The sequence below is a fragment of the Misgurnus anguillicaudatus genome, chromosome 19 (genome assembly GCF_027580225.2).
Source record: "Misgurnus anguillicaudatus chromosome 19, ASM2758022v2, whole genome shotgun sequence".
Classification (NCBI taxonomy): Eukaryota; Metazoa; Chordata; class Actinopteri; order Cypriniformes; family Cobitidae; genus Misgurnus; species Misgurnus anguillicaudatus.
In genome coordinates, this window is record NC_073355.2 from 33,202,580 (window position 1) to 33,225,669 (window position 23,090).

Sequence of the window (23,090 nt, forward strand, 5' to 3'; positions counted from 1 at the left end):
ATTTAAGTAAATGTTTCCTAAAAGAGAAAAAGAGATTTCGGTGGACTGTATAGTGCAGATTTCTGCACATAATGAGTCAAAGCTCTGTTTTACACTCAATTCCCAAGCGAACTTTCTCTCCATTAACTACACTGGCAACATTAAATTGCTGGGTAAAAATGATTGCGCACATCCTCTCTTTATTGAAACCGTGAGTCACAGTTTCCTTCCCTCTGGATAGATAGTACTATGGAAAATCATTTTTAAATGAACAAGAGTCATTTGTCATAGTAGATTTATATCTGCTGTGGGCCATGCAGGTGGTGATGCTCATCCAAACTTTATTTGTGGCACTTTTACGGAATATGCACACGTGGTGTCAGTATTAATGTTTCTCATTTACTTTGAATGTAATTGAAATGAGCGTTGCTGAACTCGATTGTGGATCTGTCGGCATCGCGTCACTGCCGTTATACTCACGTCAGAAGTTGAACATTTCCCAACTTTTCAAGCAATCAGATTGTCGTATGCAGACGCTAGCAAATTACGTTTATGCAAGACTGGAGAACAGGGGAGCATGAAATAGAGGAAAGATTAATCACTAGCACATTAATCAAGCACTCACTAGCACAACCAAACCAGCATTGATAAAAGCCTTTTTTTGTGTTGTGGTCCATTGTGATTTTGCAAGAAAAAAAGTAATGCTAAACAGATGACTTGTACGGAGCCCCTAAGGGGACATGGAGCCAAAATTAAATAAAGTTTAGTTTCGCATGAGCACGTGAAACTACCGCGTTTAGTTTTGCGTGTGCACGTGAAACTATCGCGTGCGCACATGAAACTTTTAACGATTTTTTTAAAAAAAGTTTAGTTTCGCATGCGCGCATGCGCGCATGCGCCCATGCGCACGCGAAACTAAACTTTTTAAAAATAAAATCTGCACATGAAGGTTTCGCGTGAGCACATGAAAGTTTTACATGAGCACCTGAAAGTTTAACATGAGCACCTGAAAGTTTCACGTGAGCAAGCGAAAGTTTCACGTGAGCACATGAACCTAAACTTCAGATTTTTTTTTCTCCAATGTCACCTTAGGGGCTCTGTAGACTTAAGTAATGTTTTGACTTTTTAACTTCCACAAAACTATGATTTATGCCATGTCACTTCTGTATTTCTATATGAATATTGTACGGTTCGATTGTGTGCAAGATCCATGGTAGTCTGATCTCACAAGGATAGTTTACGAGGTGGCTAATTCGTATGAACTCACTTGAACCTTACAAATCATACGAATTTCACTGGGGTGAAAGCTGATCGTACTTGTACAAATGTGAACGTACAAATTTATACAAACTAGCCATCTCATAAAATAGTTATGGATTGCCATGGGGTTGCGTTGGCTGCTCTGTACTATTTAATCCACAGGAACACTGTGTCAAAAATAAAATCCGTCCTCTTGCTTTTGTGTCAGGTGAAAATTAGTTTGATGTATCTTACCTACACACCGCCCCTCATCACAGTAAAGTGTTATTGAAATAGTAAATCTTCCTGTGACTTGGTGGAAAATAATAAACCCTTATGGTCCAGGCAGCCAGTAGTTTTTACAACCTGCTGAGCAAAATGATGTGTTCAAACACTTCCAAGTTCTTATTCCCATGGCATACAGTTAATAAAAATGAATCATGCAATTTTATCTAAACATGCATTTGTCTGCCTTTAAATGATATGCAGAAGTCTTTGATAATCCTTTAGTTGTGCACTGCCAGGGGCTCCAGTCAAATCTTATAATAGGGAACATCTAGGCGTGTTGGACCTGCCAAATCTAGGAGCTTTATGAGCGAGATGCTGGTTTAATGAGACATTCCACACAGCCAGAAGACAGCCTCCGATTCCTCAGGGTGTAGACACTTTTCCATAAAAGAGAAAAGGGCCACATCAGGCCCTCGAGCACAAATAACTTACTATCACTTACAAACTCAGATCCGTATAAGGGAATAGAAACAACAAAACATAAAACACTTTTTTTTGTTTTGTTTATATCTAAAATCATCCATAAAACGAAAAAAAATTGTCTAAAAAGTAAAAATGTGTGCATTGTGGAAGAGTAGGGATTTTTTTTTTTTTTTTAGGAAAATCATCACAAGCACATTCAAGTATGATAATACTTGATAAATAAATGAAGGGAAAAAAGCAAAAATTAAACAAGCATAATAAATACTCATATACAAATGAACATATAATCACGGTAACATATGCATATACATATACATATTAACAACTAAATAAATCAGAGAAAGAGGGGCATGAGAGTAGAGATTTTTTTATATATTTTTCTTAACTCTGCAGCCAATGACATTTTCTTGTTTTGCTCTACCACAATTTAGTGAGTTTAAGATTTAATTTCAGATATATTCTCTGACAAGAAGTCTTAAAATTTTACTTCTCACGTAAAGTTTTCTTGGTTTAAGGATGTTTTATATTCCCTTTAAGGAAAGCACCATCATTTTTCAATATTTTATGTTCTTACCTCAACTTAGACAAATTAATCAAATTAAACTTTGAATTTATATATTAAGTAAACTAACTAGATGTGCACTTTGCTTTCTTAATCTTTTTTCTTTTTTTGTATAAAATACTATGAAGTATTAAAGGAAAACTATATTTCAATATTTTACTTTGTTCTTAACTTAGATACATTAATACATACCTATCTTTTTCAATGCGTACACTTTTATCTTTGTACAGCGCTTTGTGAATATGTTAGCATTTAGCCTAGCCCCATTCATTCCTTAGGATTAAAACAGGGATGAATTTAGAAGCAACCAAACACTTCCATGTTTTCCCTATTTAAAGACTGTTACATGAGTAGCTACATGAGTAAGTATGGTGGTACAAAATAAAACTTTTGTTTGGAGCCATAGGAATGAATGGGGCTAGGCTAATGTTAACACATTTAAGAAGCGCTGTACAAAGATTAAAAGTGCACGCATTGAAAAAAGATGCATTAATTCATCTAAGCTGAGGTAAGAAGATAATAAAATATTGAAAAACGGTGGTGTTTTCCTTACTTCATTTATAAATTCAAAGTGTGTAAAATTAATCGTCGTCTTACTTTGTATTTATTTATTTTAGTGATTTCAGGGTTTCCCGCAGCACTTTGCAGTTCGGGTGGCCCACCTAAGCTGGGAAACTCTACCGCCTTAACTAGGTCGTCCAAAAAAAATTTAGCTGCACAAAAGGCCGTCAAGTGTATCTTGAAAAAATAGCGCGGACGCGCTTCACACCGCGAGCGTGCACACGCACCACATGGTCGAAATAGCCCGTTACTTTCTGGAGGATAGCCAATTGATAAAAATGCGTGTCCGTGAGAACTGTGGACTTATGTTTTAGGTTTATTTAAGCCTGTTATTGTATTAGTCTATAGTTCTTGCAAATTTTGTGTAAGTTAGCTGGTGATTTTGTTGTTTGAGCAACCTGCTAGCTAGGTTGCATTTACATGCTACAGTAGTTACATTCCTTTAAGATAATGAAATTAATAGTGGGAAATTTTTACAATCTTTGCACTATCTATCATCATTCGCCAGACATTCTACAACATCTGCTTCAGTTTGTGTTTAATAACCCTTTAGTTTCACTTCATCACGCAGCTATTCCTGTTAGAGGTATCTGTTAAAAACATTTAATTCATTAATAATCTAGTATGTGTTCTTTTTTCAAAATTAAGTTTTATTTGAGTGTTTTTAATACAAATATTAAAATATACAAACACACGTTAATTTACTATTTTTTGTATTTGTATTTATTTCTTATTTCATTGAGTTTCATGTTTCATGTCGTCTTTTCTCTTGTAATTCGTCTCTGTTTGTGGTTTTCTGACCAATGATTGATGTCACAGACATGAATTGAATCTGTTTTATCAGTTTAATAGCGTCAAGAAAGATTCTCAGGCTCGGCAAACACACCAGCATTGTAAAAATCAGCAGATATTTCCACACTTCATTGCCACCTTGTCAAGTTGAACTCTATGATCGGTTGTTTATGACCGCCTGAGATTATTTGTGTGGTTTTTTTTTGCAATCCATAAATCTTACAAACCGTAACACAGCCTGGAGAAAGAGGAAGCGTCCAGTGAGGTATTTGGTTTGTGAGTTTGACCTGCCTCTTACGTAATACAGATATCATCTATCATTCTTCTGGCTTCCTTAAATATTCCTGTCTAACAAAAGATTTAATGCCAGAGTGTGATGGGAGTTTGCCATTGAAGAGGAGTGGAAAGATCTGTATATAAGTTACACTGACATTTATGGCTGAAGTGTGCCATTTCAATCAATAACATGCTTGTCTGTCATTGGTCAAACAGGTAGATAGTTGTGCCCTAAATATGAAATATTGGTTAAGTCAGTGTTGCTGTTTTGGGCCACTCAAATGCATGTGCAGTATTGTTGTTACGTAATTGGTGCATAAGGTTCATTTAAGGTTAATCGTTTTTTAGATTTTTGCCAAATATGAGAGAATATGAGAGGTTTTATAGACTAGGATTACATTTTTTTTGGGGGGAGCACATGGGTAATCTCTCTCTTTTCCTCAAACCCTAAAATTATGACAGAAGCATCCACTATTCAGAGGCGGCTTGTATTCATTGATGCTGCTCTTGTAGTAAATACCTGTAGTATGTACTTGGACATCCAGTTAAAAAACAGCTGCATAAATCATGTTGGTTGTGTAACTTATTTAGGCTTGGGTGACCTCTGGATTGTTTTGGCATGTTATTAAAGGAATATTACACTTCACATACGTTATGCATGACCTTTTGACATGATTACGCAAGTCACACTCAAGATCAGAAGTTGTGGTTTAAGTAGATTTTTTTTTTTTGCAAAAATGACAATTGCTTTGCTACATAAGACCCTTATTCCTCGGTAGGGATCGTTTAGAGCCCTTTGCATTGAAACGGCAATTTTAAGCTATTGAGGTCTAATAAAGTCTATTATATTGAGAAAAATCCTGAAATTTTCCATTTCTTCTTGACTATACAAATAAAGACATAAACATCTTCAACGACATAGGAGTGAGTAAATTATCATGAAAGTGTAATATTCCTTTAACACACTTAAACCCATTGACCTGTGGACCATGTGAACGAGCCCTTAGAAATATATGGATTCCCATGGATATCTTTGGATGTTCTTGGCAGCATAAGCAGCCACGTCTGCCGAGAGATCATAACCACCATCTCAGATACCCGAGAGGAACCAGAGAAGTTTCCAGTAGTCCATCATAACCTTGACATAAATTTGTGGTCCTGTCACCTATTAGCAGCTACTGTGTTTCAGACCACAGACGAGGTTCTTGTTGCAAGACCCGTGGCATGTAGTCAACAACCAAACACTTGAGTTGAATGATGATCTTTAAAGAATCTGTTATAGATGCATTACGGACTGTCAGAAATGGTTAAAAATGCTCCCTATTGCTGTCACCCTACTTCTTTTACACCTAAAGAGTGCATATATGAAGGTACATAAATGTTACATATTAGGTACTACACCAGTGACAGCAGAAAACTAGATGACAGTTTGTCTCAATTTTAATAACTAATATAAATCTCATGACATGAAGTATTATTTAGTTCATTAAGATAAATGTTATATTCATATCCTGACTCCTGATAGTAAATCTAATCTCAGAACAGCAGGGGCTACAAACACAAGTTAGGTAACAGTGGCATTCAGAGTTTACTAAAGTGTGAGCTAAGAATACACATCCCAAAGTTTATGTGAAGTCTGATGACCCATGTAATATGAGTATGTGTATGGACATGGTAACCGTTGTTGGATATTAATGAACAGATTTATTAACATAGAGGTGGCTTCTCTACGATTAGTCATATCATAACATGTTGAGCTCATTTGGATAGATTTTAATTTGGCTTGCAATATTTCTTAAGCTTAGTTAAAAAAAAATTCAGGTTTGTTTCTGTACAAAGCTTGTGTTTTTTTAGGAGACAAATGTGTGAAAGCAAAACAAAGTCTGAGTTTGCTCTCCATTTATTTCTGTTTAGGGAGATATTAACTGAGATTTTTCTTTGTTATGAGCTTTGAGAGTTTTTCTTTCCTGTGAGCATTTGAGCTGTGACATTTAAACTTTAAATTAATGTTTCTTTAAACGTTTCATCTAAACAGATTTGAGTAAATGTTTGTGTGCCTGTTTTTTAATCCACGACAGGGGCGTAGCCACGAGGGGGCCTGGGTGGGCCTTGGCCCCCTCATTTACATGTCCGGCCCCTCAGATTTCCAGTTGCTTAAAATAAAATAAGAAATTGTTGATTTCTTAGTCTGATTGATAGATTGACCAATCAAAATGCTGCGCGTTAAAATGCAGCTATTTTCAAACTTAATTGTATTAGCTCATGTCACGCGTTGTTGTGCGTAACTTACGCTGTCATCTTCGCATGAGAGTTAATTAATTTTCGGTGACAATGTGGCATCTACATCTACATATATATATTAGGGGTGTCTTCACATTCGAATCAGAATTTTCGAATCTTAGAGTCGACCGATAGTCGAATCATCTATGTGTATGTGCATGGGTTGGGAGGGGGCCAGGTACAAATGGGTAACTTTTATTTTCTTTCACAAGCAGCACACAGAAACAACTTTCTGATAAAGTGACCAAAACTGTCTTTCAAGTTATGAACGAAGACAAAACTGACGATGCATTTATATCATTTTTAAGGTAAAATGTAAGGCAACATAAACATTTGTTTAATCATAACAGTGCAAAATGCCTGAAGTGCACGGAAACAAAACACAAGCCAAATAGTTAAATCAGATAACCCTGAGTGATTTATAAATAAAATAAAATAAAGAAATTATTATAAGAACGAAAGTATAACCAGAATTGCCAGCTTTGTCTTTTAAATGTAGAAACAAAGAGGCAATGGTTTCTATTTACATAGAAACCTCTTATCGATGTGTAGCCCCGTCACAGGGGTTGTTGGATTTATTAACGCATTTTAAAAGTATTTATTGAAAGCTACTACTTCACACATTAGTTGCATAGCATTATCATAATATGCTGTATATTAATATATTGGGAGGAAGCTGTTATATGTGACAGATAATATGTGCACCCAAATACGGCCAAAATTGAATGATTATCTTTTCATAACACATCTGCGACTCATATATATATGAGTTGCCCCCTCATTTTAGGATAGGACCCCCCAAAAATGAAATTCTGGCTACGCCTCTGATCCACGATGCCCTTAAAGTCTCAGAATATCTGTGAGTAAATGCCGCTGGTCCAACAATGACCGCATCTGCTTATGTTCAAATTCCTGTACATGTCCTTGTCTGCAACTCCTAGTAGGATTAAATTTTTTCCTCTTTTTCTAAATTCTCATTCTCTCAAGTTTCTAATAAATAATATCTTTTCTTGGAGCTTTGACAATGCTTATCTTTTTCACTAAGCTAAATTTGTATTTGCTTGTAGTAGTTATTGCTCTTTAAAGTTTTTCTATGAAATAATCACTTAAATATTATATTGTGTTGCAGCTCTTAAATATGACCATGTCTTGGAGCAGAGACTGCAGGTTCCTGATAAAGAGCAGATATTTGTATCCCACACAGACACACACTTAAACACTAATATATCACATCCTCCATTTATCGTCGGTTTATGAGCTGAGCTATAAGTGCACACTACATGTTTATGATCTGCGCTGTAAGTGCACACTACACTCGTGTGCTGTTTCCATGTCTGGAATAGATTACATGTCCAGTTTGACGTCACAGCCACTCTCAGAAACTTCCCATCACTGTTACAGGTTATGCTTTTCCAAGCCATCGTCCAGTACATGGTTAACATATCTCTTTGTTTTCCATTTAGTGTTTTTTTTTGCCACAGTGCAGTAAAGTACAAAACAAAGCAATGTATGGTTTGCTTTCAGATCTTTACTGGTTGCATAGGCCTTGTGTTGCGTATGTCTTTAGGTTTTTATGGAAGCTTGATAAAAAGTTTGGCTAACAGGCATGTATACATAAAGGTGTACGTTTGGAAAGAGCACCAGGTTAGTGACAGCTAGGGACCATTTTTGACCATTTTATGTATAATTGATTGATGCAGGGAGTTGTAGGTCTCCCTTCACCATTGCCAGTGTTTCTCTTGTATCTCAAGACTTGCCCTGTCCCAATCTGCATAGTAATTAGAATTGGTATGTCCCAAATCATAATATGTTTAAATGCCTATTCAAAAAGTTCCCAGATGGTATATTGTTTAAGCTGAAGATTCGAATTGTAGAACCATGGACATTCAAACGACTGATATTACCCACAACTCACCGCAAGAGTGCGGAGTTTAGTTGCGCTACCCAGAACAAATTAAATAAATATTGCGTCACTAAATCAATAAATTAAACATTACATGACAAATAATGAATGAAAAAATGCTTGAATGCAAAGATAAGTTGTATCTGATGTTTAAAGTTCTTAACTCTTTCCCCGCCAGCTTTTTTTTTAAGTTGCCAGCCAGCGCAAGTAATTTTCATGTGTTCTTCTTTTAATATATAAACATACTATATGTCGGAGCCGATGGTGTAGTGAACAGTACTCCGACATATGGTGCAGATGCACTTCCGCAGCCGAGTTCGAATCCCGGCTCGAGGTCCTTTGCCGATCCCATACCCCTCTCTCCACCCTGTACTTTTCTGTCGTCTCTCAGTTACTATCAAATAGCAAAATGCCCCCCCCCCCAAAAAAAATACAATATATCAAATCAAAGAACGGGCCACCTGCTTTCAAACAAAAAAAATCGCTTCATCCATTTATTGTCTTTTTATCACCTCTCAAATATGGGTAGGTTTCTTCAAAAATATAAAATTTTGAGCAAAAAGCTGAGATAATTGCGTTTTTGTGAAGGACCTTTGATAGATATCAGATTCAGATTGATTTTCAAAACATACACAGACATACAGCTGTTTGGCCTAGGGCAATACTTCCGAGTTTTATAAGTTGCGCAAGAGCGAATAATAACGGTATTGCGGATTGGCAGAAAATCTTGTCATTGGCAGGGAAGCGTTTTCTCTTAATTGATGAGTTAACTCATCAATGGCAGGGAAAGAATTAAGGATCACAGCATTGTCCAGGCAACAGTCGTCACTTTCGTTTTGTGTTACTATGTCCCAGTGTCTGCATACGCTTTCGATCTGCACTCCAACAGAAGGAAAGAATATGCATTCATGTTGGTACTTTTCCAACATGATTTCAATACGTACTATTAGTAGAGCTGGGCAAAAAATCGCCTGCGATTCTCATGCATGTCTCATCAGTAAAGCCGATTTGGTGATTAGTAGTAAATTGCCATCACCTACTTTCAGATGGAGCGGCATTTACTACACAGAGCCATAGGTCACCAAGAAGCTAGGCAAAATCGTGTTCATAATCGGAGACGATCTTCCGAGCTTTGCCTAGCTTTCAGACTTTAAAATTACAGTTGGTCACTGTTTTTTTTTTTTTTTGAGGAAAACTTCTCTCACTGTTATGTAGTTCTGGCATCTAAGCCCAGAATTGAAAATGTTCCCTCAAAGCATTAATTTCTCATTTCATAGCCTCTTAAACAGATACTATAGATGCTTATAGTAAAAGGCTCAGTTCTCTCCTGTCCAAACAAAATGAAACTGAAGACAACAGTTGTGAATGTGTTTCTGAGTGGCCCCCCATTAACACTCAGCTTAGTGGTAAATGGTAAATTGGCAGTTACTTTATAGCTACAGTATGAGGTAGTACACCATCCACCAATATTGAGCTCATGTCTGAGAGTTTTTACTGTGAGAGAAAACAGATTTAACCACTCCATCCTAATAAGACCACCAATTCAGTCTGACGGATTCCTCATCCAGACAGACAATGTAGTGTTTTGAAGGTGATGAGAGGATTTTTTCCATGAAAGCACATCCGTGTGAATTGCATTTACTTTCTGCTACTGTTTTGTGACTGTCAGCATTTTTAATATATGATTAGCTACTTATTTAGTTAGATGCAGCTGATAATAGGAAGTCTTTCTGCAGGAGCTGTTCCCTTGTGTCCAGTGTTTGGTCACTGATAAAGGCTCCACGCTCATAAAAAAGGTGCTACAAAATGCTATAGAAGAACCATTTTTGGTTCCCCAAAAGAAAACTATATCTTTCTTACCTTTTTATAGTTTTTACTACTAAAAACATCCTTTTTTAACACAGATAAGTTCTTGGAATGTTAAAGGTTGTTTATTCATGAATATCAGGACTTGCGTCCTCGTGTAGATCGAACTTACCATACGACCTCAGAAGGTCGCGAGAACCAACCCAGTCTCACCCCATGTCGTCAATATTTGACGACACTTGACCATTCGTCAATATGTGACGCGGAGGGTATACCTTTCGCGTAATTTTTTGACGAACTGGGGACTTCAATACTATTACGTCCGTTGCATTCTCTTCTCCTATTTTCTTACCATTTTCGCGTCGGTTTAGGGTTAGATTTACATAATGACATCCCTACCCAAACCTAACTCTAACCCCAACGCCAGGTGACAACTGTTTCTAACCCCAACGCCAGGTGACACCTGTTTAATTTCGCGTACACTGTTTAATTTTGCGTAATCTAACCCTAAACCGACGCGAAAATGGTAAGAAAATAGGAGAAGAGAATGCAACGGACGTAATAGTATTGAAGTCCCCAGTTCGTCAAAAAATGACGCGAAAGGTATACCCTCCGCATCACATATTGACGAATGGTCAAGTGTCGTCAAATATTGACGACATGGGGTGAGACTGTGTTACGAGAACACAGAACACACTTATAAGAATTGAGATGTGTGCAATCTTCCTGTTGGTCACCTGACCCCCGCCATTGTTTTGCCGCAATGACTTCTGGGGCGTGAAGCGATTTCAGCGCGCAAGTCTGTACTCGATGCATCCTCGATATCAAGAACACATCCGGGTATTTTCATGCGTCCTCTGTACTTGCGTTCTTGAAAATTGGAATTAACTTCGACTCTTAATGATGACGTAGAGCAAGATCACGAGAACACAAGATCACTGAAGAATGCATATTGAGAAACAGCCCTTGTCTTCCGCCATTTTGAGTACCTGAAGTGGTCGCAAAAGAACTAGAAGCTACCCCTTAAATATGTTGTGAGCATCAAAACGCTATTTTTACAACACTAAGAAGGCTCGACACAACATGATACTTTGCTCGAAGTATCACCTGAGTCTCTACACATGAACTCGAGCATTGAGAACATTGTTTGTGAACACAGAGTTTACTAAAAATAAGGTTTTGAACAACTGACTTTGTCTTTTTTGTGTCCGCTCGCCGCCATCTTGCCAGTCAAGATGAATCGATCTCCGAATGCGACATAAGGAGGGAGGAGATTAAAGATGGATAGCTCCTAAAGCGTAGTTCCAATCCTAAGCTGTTCTCAATGCTCGCGTTCATGTGTAGATATCCAAGTGATACTTCTAGCAAAGTTTCATGTTGTGTCGTGCTGCCTCATGCTGCGTTTACACCAGCCGTGGTAGAGGTGTGAAGCGCGAGTGATTTCAATGTTAAGTCAATGTGAAGATGCGTTGATGCGCACCTGGAGGTCTCGCGACGCGAATGAGGCGTTTGGCGTGGCACGGAAGACGCGATTCCGCCTCATTCGCGTGAAAGGTGCGAATTAAGCGTCTGGCGAGGTACGCACGAATGGTGCGAATTGAGTGCCTGGCGCGGTACGCCCGAATGGTGCTTTTTGTGCATTTTGCATTTGACGCGAATTTGTGGCTGACGCCCGAGTTGAAAAATTTGAACTTTGGCGGAATTTCACTCCGCGTTAACCAATCTGGAGCCTGCTTGCTGCTGTGGCGTCAGCCCCGCCCGAAGTCACTCATTCAGCATGAAAACTTGATATTGTCCGTGAGCAGTCACCTGGAGCTATACGACACAAGTTCTTATTTCTATAAAGACAGGAATAAAAAGGACCTCGCTTGAAAGAGTGTCAGTGAGGACATTGGGCAACCTGGTCAGTTGTAAATACACATTTCACTTTTGAGTCACGTGACGTTTATCGACCCCCGCCATTTATTTTCCCCCTATAGTAATGTGACTAAATTACAAACTGGTAACTCTCAAATAAATGCACAATCAACATCAGTCATCTTGCAAACAGACAACCGCATAGCAATTGCCCCTCCACCACAAGAAGCGGATTTTGCCTCTGACTCGCGTCAAATGTTTGCTTTTTCCGCGCCTCTACTTCGCTCTTAACGCGTGAATGCATTCAAACTGTTCAAGCGTCAAACTAGGCGCGGTAGACGCGATTTTGACGCCTGAAACGCGGTTGGTGTAAACGCAGCATTAGTGTTGTAAAAATAGTGGTAGTTCGGTAGCAGCGGACAGCGGCTGAAAGAACCCATAAGGGATCGACTAGGCATCACATCCTAACCAAGATACATTTTTTGAAGTAGCGTTTTTTTTTAGACAGTCCAGGTGCGAAATGTTGTCTTTCGTAGCCATTTTCTGTATCCTTAAGAATCATAGACGGTAAAAGATAAGAAATCCGTAAATCGTAGCAAGCTAGCCAATGCTTGTCAGTAGCCTACTGGTACTCGGTAGGTACTCAAGATGGCGGCAGTAATCTGAAAAAAAGAGCTGATGACGTAAAAGGTCACATGACTGATAATCATGTATAAAACCATCCAGCCAGCAATGTTTCTTCTGTGACATCGTGCAGCACCTTTGTTTTTAAGGGTGTAAGGGGAAGTTGTGGGTGAGCAGAATAAGCAAGTGAGCAGAGAGAGTGACTTTTCACCCAGGCATTTGTCCAGGACTCTGAAACAGCGTCATCCGACGCGACAGCATTCCTCAACAGCATTCCATAACAGCTCTGGATTACACATATGACACTGGATTCTCTAGTACTACTAGTATTACTCTGGCTACAGTACTCTCAACACTTTCACACTCTCGTCATTCTCCACTTCTGCCAGGTTCATCCAAACCTGTCAAAATCTCCTTCAAATGCCCGAGTTACATTACCAGCTGTCAATGCATCACATTCATGGTTGCTCTTTCATAAATGTTGACTTATTGATTTTTCTGTAAACTTTGGGGAAATGAAAAAAGATATTCATTAATACTTGGAGAGTACAGAGCTAGAAAATGTACAGTATGCAAATTGCATTGCTCTAATCATCTGGTTTCAACAGTTTTTGATCATTCTTTATGTATACTGGCAAAACACTGTTACACAAAAGTCTCATTCTGCATTTTGTGTGTTGAAGAAAAAACAAGAAATAATTGGTGACTTACTTTTTAAAAACCATTTGAACTGAACTCAAACTTTTGTATGTCAGTGACCACTTTAAAATTGTTGCCGTTTTAGTTTACACATAATTCACACATGATCTCATTCTGGACGGTCAGTTCTCTGTTATATGTTGTGTATTTTTATGTAAAAGCTGTTACAACCCTGAGTATGATGCAGTCACCGGTCTGGTTGACCTGTCACCTGTCTCAGGGGCCAAAAGAGGCCTTGGGTTTGTTGGCACCATCTGGCTTTGGCATAATGTCATGCATTGAGCACATCGGGCTGTGTATGGGCCAGGTGTGGAAATGCAAACAAATTCAAGGGTGGCATATGTGTTTTGACCAACAAATTCTGTCAACTTTCTCATCCGTTGGCTGAAAAGTGTGCGGTTTAGCCTTCAAAGCCTCAAAGCAGCAAATCAAAGCAATGCAAAAAGAAGTGTTAGACTGTTAGTTTTTCCATTTGCGTATGAGATTTATTTATTTTTAACAAAAATTGGGTGCCAGCCTGAGGATTTAGCACATTTTGCCTTCTCCTGTACATCTAATGCTTTGAAAATACATAATAGCTGCTAACATGATTCACTTTAAAGCCTTTAATTCGTTATTTAAAACTACATTTTCTGTAGTTGTTCGGTGTCGCTGTTCTTAATGTGTGAGATTTTGGGTGTGTTAGTATGGATTACTAACTTAGATAAGTCCCAGTGGATGTTTTGTTTGTACAATGAGAAAGCACACAGTGTCTTATCACTGACATTCAGGGTGTTGCAACAAACACCTTTGGTCTTGTGTCAAGGTGGAAGTGTCAATTTAGTTTTTTATTGGCACACTAACCTATTTATTAGGTGAAAATATGTATATGGATAATTTCACGTGCTTTTTAACCTACCAGATTTTCTTTTTACTAGTATAGTTGGATATGCTCTCATACCTAAACCATAAACCATAACAGCCGTAGTTGGTTTTCTTAAAAGAAAAATCCAGATAATTTACTCACCACCATGTCATCCGAAATGTTGATGTCTGTCTTTGTTCAGTCGAGAAGAAATTATGTTTTTTGAGGAAAACATTGCAGGATTTTTCTCATTTTATTGGACTTTAATAGAGCCCAACATTTAATACTTAACCTAACACTTAAAAGTTTTTTTCAACGGAGTCTCAAAGGACCACAAACAATCCCAAACGAGGCACAAGGGTCTTATCTAGTGAAAGGATTGTCAGTTTTGACAAGAAAAATAAAAAATATGTACTTTTAAACCACAACTTTTCGTTTAGGTCCGGTCCAGCGCGACCTAACGTAAATTCGTAGTGACGTAGGGAGGTCACGTGTTACATATATAAAATGCACATTTGCGGACCATTGTAAACAATACTCTGACACAAAGACATTAATTAGTATCAGTTGACATACAACAATGTAGGAACGGTCCTCTTTCAAGACGCTTGTAAACACTGGGGCGGAGTTTCGCGTTCGTCCTCTGTGACCTCTTGACGTCATGACGTATTGCGTGGGGTCAGCTGGCGCATCACGACCGGATCTACATGACGAGAAGTTGTGCTTCAACAGTGTATATTTGTTATTTTTCTTGTCAAAAATGACAATCGTTTTGCTAGATAAGATCCTTATGCCTCGTTTGGGATCGTTTGTGGTCCTTTGAAACTCCGCAGAAAAAAACCGACAAGTGTTAAGTTAACTGTTAAGTGTTGGGCTCTATTAAAGTCCATTAAAATTAGAAAAATGTTTTCCTCAAAAAAAACACAACCTCTTCTCGACTGAACAAAGAAAGACATCAACACTTTGGATGACATGGTGGTGAGCAAATTATCTGGATTTTTCTATTAAGAAAATGGACTAATTCTTTAAGGAACAACTTTCCTATCACAAAGCAATCATAAAATCCCAAAACCATTACCAATAACCTACCTCCAAAATTAGAGGAATATCATGGGTTTGTAAAATAGTTGATAATCCTTAACTCTCGAAATAAGCCAAGTGTTTCAGGACTAAAAAGTAGTGCTGGGCAAAGATTAATCGCGATTAATCGCATACAAAATAAAAGTGATTTCTTTTGCATAATATATGTGTATGTGCAGTCTGCTGTGTGTACTTATTATGTATATTTACCACACACACACATACATATATTCATTTCAGAATTTTTTACATTTATATATCATATAAAATATATAAAAATATAAATAAATAAATAAATAAATATATATATATATATATATATATATATATATATATATATATATATATATATATATATATATATATATATATATATATATATATATATATATATATATATATATATATATATATACACATGTAAATGTTTATTAAATACATACATGAATGAATGTGTGTGTATTTATATATAAATAATAATAACACACAGCACACACTCATATATTATGCAAAAAAATCACTTTTATTTTGCATGTGATTAATCGCGATTAATCTTTGCCCAGCACTACTAAAAAGATGTTAATTCAGCAAATGTCCTCCTCAGAAAAAACATTTCAACGTAATAATAAAATTTAAGAATATTTAATATTTTTTCCCATAGAAAACTTAGTTATAATTTTTTTTTAAATGCTCATACACAAAGTGTACAGAGCTCACCATATGCCCAGTCATGCACAAGCATGAAGAACTAACCCATACGTTTTTCTTTCGCAGACCCGACGGCTGACAAAAGTGGAGCGACAGCGTTTCAGTGAAGAGGTGGACATGCTGAAGTGTCTTCAGCATCCAAACATCGTCCGTTTCTATGACTCCTGGAAATCTACAATGAAAGGCCAGAAATGCATCATCCTGGTAACAGAGCTCATGACCTCAGGGACCCTAAAGACGTAAGTTCGCTTCTCTCATGGGCTTGTGTATGGTCATTACGGACATCAGTGCAAAAAGCTCATCAATAAGTTTTGTGTTTGTATTTGCTTGTAGGTACCTAAAGAGGTTCAAAGAGATGAAGTTAAAGCTGTTGCAGCGCTGGAGTCATCAGATCCTCAAGGGTCTTCACTTTCTGCACACACGAACACCTCCCATAATCCACAGAGACCTCAAGTGTGACAACATCTTCATCACGGGTCCCACCGGATCTGTTAAGATCGGTGATTTGGGTCTGGCCACGCTCAAGAGTGCCTCGTTTGCCAAAAGTGTCATTGGTGTGTTAAAACCTCTACAATCAGATTTACATTTCAAACTGTATTTATGCCACAACACGTGCTTGACACAGATTTCTCTCCTCACCTGTGAACAGGGTGTATTTACTTAAGATATCATGTTTGCTTACTGTTGGGTCAACCCATCTTAAAATCTGACCTGCTTAAACCTAGGATTAGGTTCACTGACATGAATAAGTAACGTGTGACCTGACACAACAGTAACACATCTACTTACTGTACCCAACAAAGCTCATGTCTGACTTAAAGGCAGTTTACAAAGGAATTTATTATCTGAAATGTTTTCAAACCTTTAGCCTTGAAAGCAGCCTTTAAAATGCTGTATGACTGCTCATTTAATAACTGGCCACTTGTTAGATCTTGTTTGTCACCTTGTGTGAAGCAGGTTGCTCTTTTATAGTTTAGGAGACTTTATTTTCTACTTTATTTGAGCTTTTTCAGAGTTTCCATTTGAGCGTGTGAATATACACTCACCTAAAGGATTATTAGGAACACCTTCAATGTGCTTCAATGCATTTAGGGGTGTGGTCCTGGTCAAGACAATCGCCTGAACTCCAAACTGAATGTCAGAATGGCAAAGAAAGGTGATTTAAGCAATTTTGAGCTTGGCATGGTTGTTGGTGCCAGACGGGTTGGTCTGAGTATTTCACAATCTGCTCAGTTACTGGGATTTTCAAGCATAACCATTTCTAGGGTTTACAAAAAATGGGAAAAGGGAAAAACATCCAGTTTGCGGCAGTCCTGTGGGCAAAAATGCCTTGTTGATGCTAGAGGTCAAAGGAGAATGGGCCGACTGATTCAAGCTGATAGAAGAGCAACTTTGACTGAACCGAGGTATGCAGCAAAGCATTTGTGAAGCCACAACATGCACAACCTTGAGGCGAATGGGCTACAACAGCAGAAGACTTCACCGGGTACCACTCATCTCCACTACAAATAGGAATAAGAGGCTACAATTTGCACGAGCTCACCAAAATTGGACAGTTGAAGACTGGAAAGATGTTGCCTGGTCTGATGAGTCTCGATTTCTGTTGAGACATTCAGATGGCAGAGTCAGTATTTGGTGTAAACAGAATGAGAACATGGATCCATCATGCCTTGTTACCACTGTGCAGGCTGGTGGTGGTGTAATGGTGTGGGGTGTTTTCTTGCCACACTTTAGGCCCCGTAGTGCCAATTGGGCATTGTTTAAATGCCACGGCCTACCTGAGCATTGTTTCTATCCATCTCTTTATGACCACCATGTACCCATCCTCTGATGGCTACTTCCAGCAGGATAATGCACCATGTAACAAAGCTCGAATCATTTCAAATTGGTTTCTTGAACATGACAATGATTTCACTGTACTAAAATGGCCCCCACAGTCACCAGATCTTAACCCAATAGAGCATCTTTGGGATGTGGTGGAACGGGAGCTTCTTGCCCTAGATGGGCATCCCACAAATCTCCATCAACTGCAAGATGCTAACCTATCAATATGGGCCAACATTTCTAAAGAATGATTTCAGCACCTTGTTGAATCAATGCCACGTAGAATTTAGGCAGTTCTAAAGGCGAAAGGGGGTCAAACACAGTATAAGTATGGTGTTCCTAATAATCCTTTAGGTGAGTGTAGATTACCAGACTTGCATTTGGCAGAATATGTGATCCCTGTATTCGAACCCACGACAATTTGATCTGCTAATGCAATGCTCTACCACATACAGTAGCACAGATAAAAATTGCAGGAGTGAAATCTTTGATGGTTGACATTTGTGCAAATCTGAGAAACTCATGAGGGTGCTTTCATACTTGGTTCGATTGCCTGGTCCAAACCTGCGTTTGATTGCTCACTCCTCCACCTTCCCCCACTGGTCTCTGTTCACTTACTGTAGATTGTTTGGGTCTGAACCATAGCATTCTTGCATCATCAGGCTGCAGCCATGTACCGATGTTGCTAGGCAACGGACAAAATGGTGCCAAAATGGGCAGAGTTGTTTGTGCTTTACTTTGTTCTTTATTTGAATCTCTCAAAGAATAAATGACAAACATCCAATTGCCTCTGGCTGGTGCAAAAGTACTTAAATTGTACCAAAGAAAGCAGGCTGTCCACCGAAGTTCACGGGGTCAGCAGTAATGATCAGAGGGGAGCAATCGGACCAGGAGGTTCAGACCAGGCAACCGAACCAAGTAGGCAGAGTCGAGTACGGTTCGCTGGTGCGCACCTGAACTCAGAAAAAGTGTGCACATCTTCCAAACGTACCGAACCGAACTCAAAAGACTTGAATATGCACCAAAAGTGTGAAGCCCCCCTGAGATTACTAGGGTGCGTTTCCTCAGGAGCAAAGTTGTTTCCATTTGCTCTCCATAATATTTGTGTCTGCCAAATGGCTACTAACTTGGCATTTATTTTGTTTCCTCACAGGGACCCCAGAGTTTATGGCTCCTGAGATGTATGAGGGAAAGTATGATGAGGCTGTGGATGTTTATGCCTTTGGCATGTGCATCTTGGAGATGACAACGTCAGAGTATCCATACTCGGAGTGCCAAAACGCCGCGCAGATCTATCGCAAAGTGACCAGTGTAAGTATGTCCTTACATCCGTGTTAAAGATATCACTGCCCTGGGCTTGGATATTAATGCAAGATATTAACTGTTGTCTTATCTCATTTTCTCATATTCTGGAATAATTCTACTTCATTTTGATTAGGATAGAAATATAATTTAAGGTGTACAATAAAATGTTCATTTTGAAATTATGTTTTTTACACATACATCATTTTTGCAAACCCAAACATAAGACAAGTCGAATTCAACACAACATTGAGCCTTATTTATAAAGCGTGAGTACGCACAGATTTTATCGTAAAGTGTGAAATGCAAGAATCCATGGCAAAGTCCATATTTATTCAAACTAATAACACGGAAAAGTGCGTAGCATTAATTAGACATTGTTTAAATGCAGAGATTTTTAATAATTTAATTATTAGTTATTATTGAATTAATAGATACATTTATAGATTACACATCTATACGCATGTTTTCTGTGCGCACTTTCGTTTTATGAATCACACGTGCGCGCTTTTAAGAAATGATCGTAAAATCAAACTTATGCTACGTACACACTAAACGCGGGCCATTACGTTACCCGCTCTAAATTACTCGCGAGATTTAACTTTGTGTAATGCGAATTTTTCGCTCGAGTTTATTATTTTCAACTTGGGCGAAGACGCGTTTGAGGTGGATAGCGCATGTTTATTACACGGCTCTCTGGAATGCTTGATTCTGATTGGTCAGTTGAGACATTTGCAGGTTCGTTCTTTTTAAATAATAACCGCTCCAAAATAATAACGCATAGCCGGACTACTTGCACGAGTAAAATCGCTCCGCGCCAATAAAGATCAATAAAGACTGTCTGTTTGGCGCCATCTTGTGACAAACACTCGACAACCACGACAAGACACTTACACAAGACACAGCTTACTGAGACTGAACTTGACAAAATAGAGCATGACAGCTACGAAGCCAACACAAAAAAATACAGAATGGGCATTAAAACTTCTCAAAGACTGGCTAAAAGAGAAAAAATGGAGACAAGTATGAAGCAGAGGATCTTAATAAGGTATTACGATCATTTTATGCATCTGTGCAAAGTTTCGCGGAAGGATAAAAGTGTTAATTTAAAACAAATATGCCAATAAAATGTTTCAAATTCATATTCATGTCCAGTTTTTTTTCTTATGTGGCAAGTAGCCGTGTAATAAGCGGGATAATGTAGAGGCAGCCGGTAGTTATTGGGAAATAAGCCCCTTCAGTGTGATACAAGACCCTCCGCTTCGCGTCGGGTCCTGATCACACTGTCGGGGCTTATTTCCCAATAACTACCGGCTGCCTCTACATTATCCCTTACTTAACGCATGTTTTCGCGCCCCATATCGCGCCATTCGCATCGCCCGAGATGACGCGTCTGATCGCGTCTTTGCATTGACTTTGTATGTAATCTACTCGCGCAAATCTCTGGTGTGAACCCACAGTTAGGACGTTTTCTATGCAGCATTTTATAAATGAGGTCCATGAGGCTTTAACAAAAATGGCTAGAAGGTTTTCTCTCGCTATTTTTATCTGCTTTTAAAGACTTTGTGGTTGTTCATATATGCCTTCCAATTCTGTTCTCTCTCAGCTCTTACACACCCACTTTATTACCCTTCTTTCATTTTATAGCTCTATCTACCATCTCCAAGACAGTTACAAGTTCACTAATTGATGTTTGCTGCTTTTATGAGAGTCCCTCTGACATTTCTGTTCAACAAGGGGACAATTAGTGCATCTGTTATGAGCTCCATTACAGACTAATTCCATATCATCAGAGTTCTATGAATCCAATAGCGAGATCTCTTCTCTCACCCAGAACCTAATCATCCTGGATCTAACCTGATGTCTAATTACAGCACAGCAATCTGTGATTATTTCCATTACACTTATATACGCATTGCACTGTAACCACAATCTTGGGCGAGCATCGAGTTGCATGATTATAATCTCATCCACATTATGTCCCCCGGGGACGTCTGTTTAAGAGTCTGACCTATCGTCGTATTGACGTGAATAATATACAAAGCAAAAACCACATAGTTACACAGTTTTGGTACAACACTAGCAGCATTGTTCAACATGGAAGCCCTACAGATTTATTATTTTAGTGGGAAACCTGCCTATTTTCCCTTTTATTTTTTTTGATACAACAGAATTTTTTTTCCTATTCATGATGCATTTAATGGCCAGCACATGTTGAGGAAACACACAATATGATGTTTCTAGCACTCATATGGATTGATACCAACTTACTATATGTTCCTTTAAAGGTGCAGTAACTGTTTATTTTTACTTTGTGTTTTTATTAACTCTTTCCCCGCCAGCGTTTTTAAAAAGTTGCCAGCCAGCGCCAGCATTTTTATGATTTTAAGGCCTTCCAGAAAATGTTCTTCTTTAAATATATAAACATACAATATATCAAATGAAAGAACAGACCCTCTGATTTAAAAAAAAAAAATGTTTATCCAACCTTAATTTGTTCTCTTTTTATCAGCTCTCCAATATGGGTAGGTTTTTTAAAAAAAATCCCATTTTGAGCAAAAAGCTGAGATAATTACATTTTTGTAAAGGACTTTTGATAGAGATCAGATTCAGAGCGATCCTCAAAACATACACAGAGTTCTTACTGTTTGTCCTAACCGGGGGTTCACACACGCGTGCAATTCTAGTCATCGACATATTCTCGCGGAAATTCGCGTCATGGGCTTCTGCGACTCCGCTTGCTTTCTGTAATCACGTCACTACTAAAGCAAGCTCCTGATTGGTTAACGCAGCACGTTTTTCCGCGAAAGTTCAAAATTTTCAACTTGCGCGTGTCCCGCAGCAACGCTCAATTTACACCATTTGCGCGAACTAGACGAGCGAATAAGGCAGAATCGCGTCTACTGCGCTAAATGCCTCATCTGCGCTGCGACACCTCTAGACGCACGTCAACGCGTCTTTAAGGGCTCGTTATAGCCGTGCGTAGGTATTACGGCGTAGCCGCGACGGCGTAGGTTCCGCGTCGGTTTTCATTTATACTTTTGCGTCGTCCTCCGCGTCGACGTGCAAACACACCCGCAAACTGCTGCTAGGCAGTATCCACGCGAGTAACCACAGTAGCAGCGCGGCCGTCACAGAAGCTTGGCAAGTTAACCCACAAATGAAGAAGAAACAGCAACTTGTTGTGTATGATTTGAGAAGACCAGCAATGATAGAAGTAAATAAACAGCGACTTTTGTTGTAGTTTGAGTTAAATCACTCCTCAACTTGGCTCATCTTCGTTTTCACCGTCGCAAACGGAAATACCTATAACGCAGTTTTTTACCTGACGGGAGGGGTTCTGGTGGACCAATCACAGCGCTTGCGGTCCGCGTAGAACTGACGCGCTGTTAAAATTTTTGTGAGATGCACGTCAGGCTACGCACAGGCTACGGATAGCCTACGCCGTAGCTACAGGGTAGAACTTACGCACGACTATAAATCGCCCTTTACATTGACTTAACATTGAAATCACTCGCGCTTGAGGCCTCTACCGCGGCTGGTTGAACGCAGCATAAGAGGTCGCTTCCGGGTTTTATAAGTTGGGTTTTATAAGTATCCGCCACCTGGTAGATAATAGCGGAAATACGGATTGACGGAAAAACTCGTCATTTGCGAGGTTTTTTAAAAATATGTTAAAGGGACATTTTGCCATAATTTACTCATTTTTGTGTTGTTCTAACCTGTATTCTATCAGAAGAACACTGAAAAAAATTTAATTCAATTTACTCACTTTTTTTAAGGTAAGTGGTTGCAATCAATTTTTTTAAGCTACATTTAAACAAAAGTTTTTACATTTTAAATTTTTTCTTTTTTCTATTTTTTTGTTTAATTGTAGCTTAAATAAATTGATTGCAACCACTTACCTTAAAAAAAATGAGTAAATTGAATTAATACTTTTTTTCAGTGAAGACATTTTGATAAATTATTATAACCGGTCAGTTTGCGGTACCCATTGACTTCTATAGTAGGAAACACAAATACTATGGAACTCAATGGATTAA

At 38.5% G+C, this 23,090-nt stretch overlaps 1 protein-coding gene across 4 annotated transcripts in view; it reads left to right on the forward strand.

The window, feature by feature from the left end:
* Window positions 1-23,090, forward strand: part of wnk4b (WNK lysine deficient protein kinase 4b) — a 77,083-nt gene that overhangs the window by 18,024 nt on the left and 35,969 nt on the right. For all 4 annotated transcript variants that reach the window (XM_055194499.2, XM_073857497.1, XM_073857498.1 and 1 more), the window contains 3 exons: window positions 15,988-16,160; window positions 16,255-16,475; window positions 18,899-19,056. In XM_055194499.2, coding sequence (XP_055050474.2) covers window positions 15,988-16,160; window positions 16,255-16,475; window positions 18,899-19,056 — 552 coding nt within the window. The remainder of the gene's footprint in view (window positions 1-15,987; window positions 16,161-16,254; window positions 16,476-18,898; window positions 19,057-23,090) is intronic.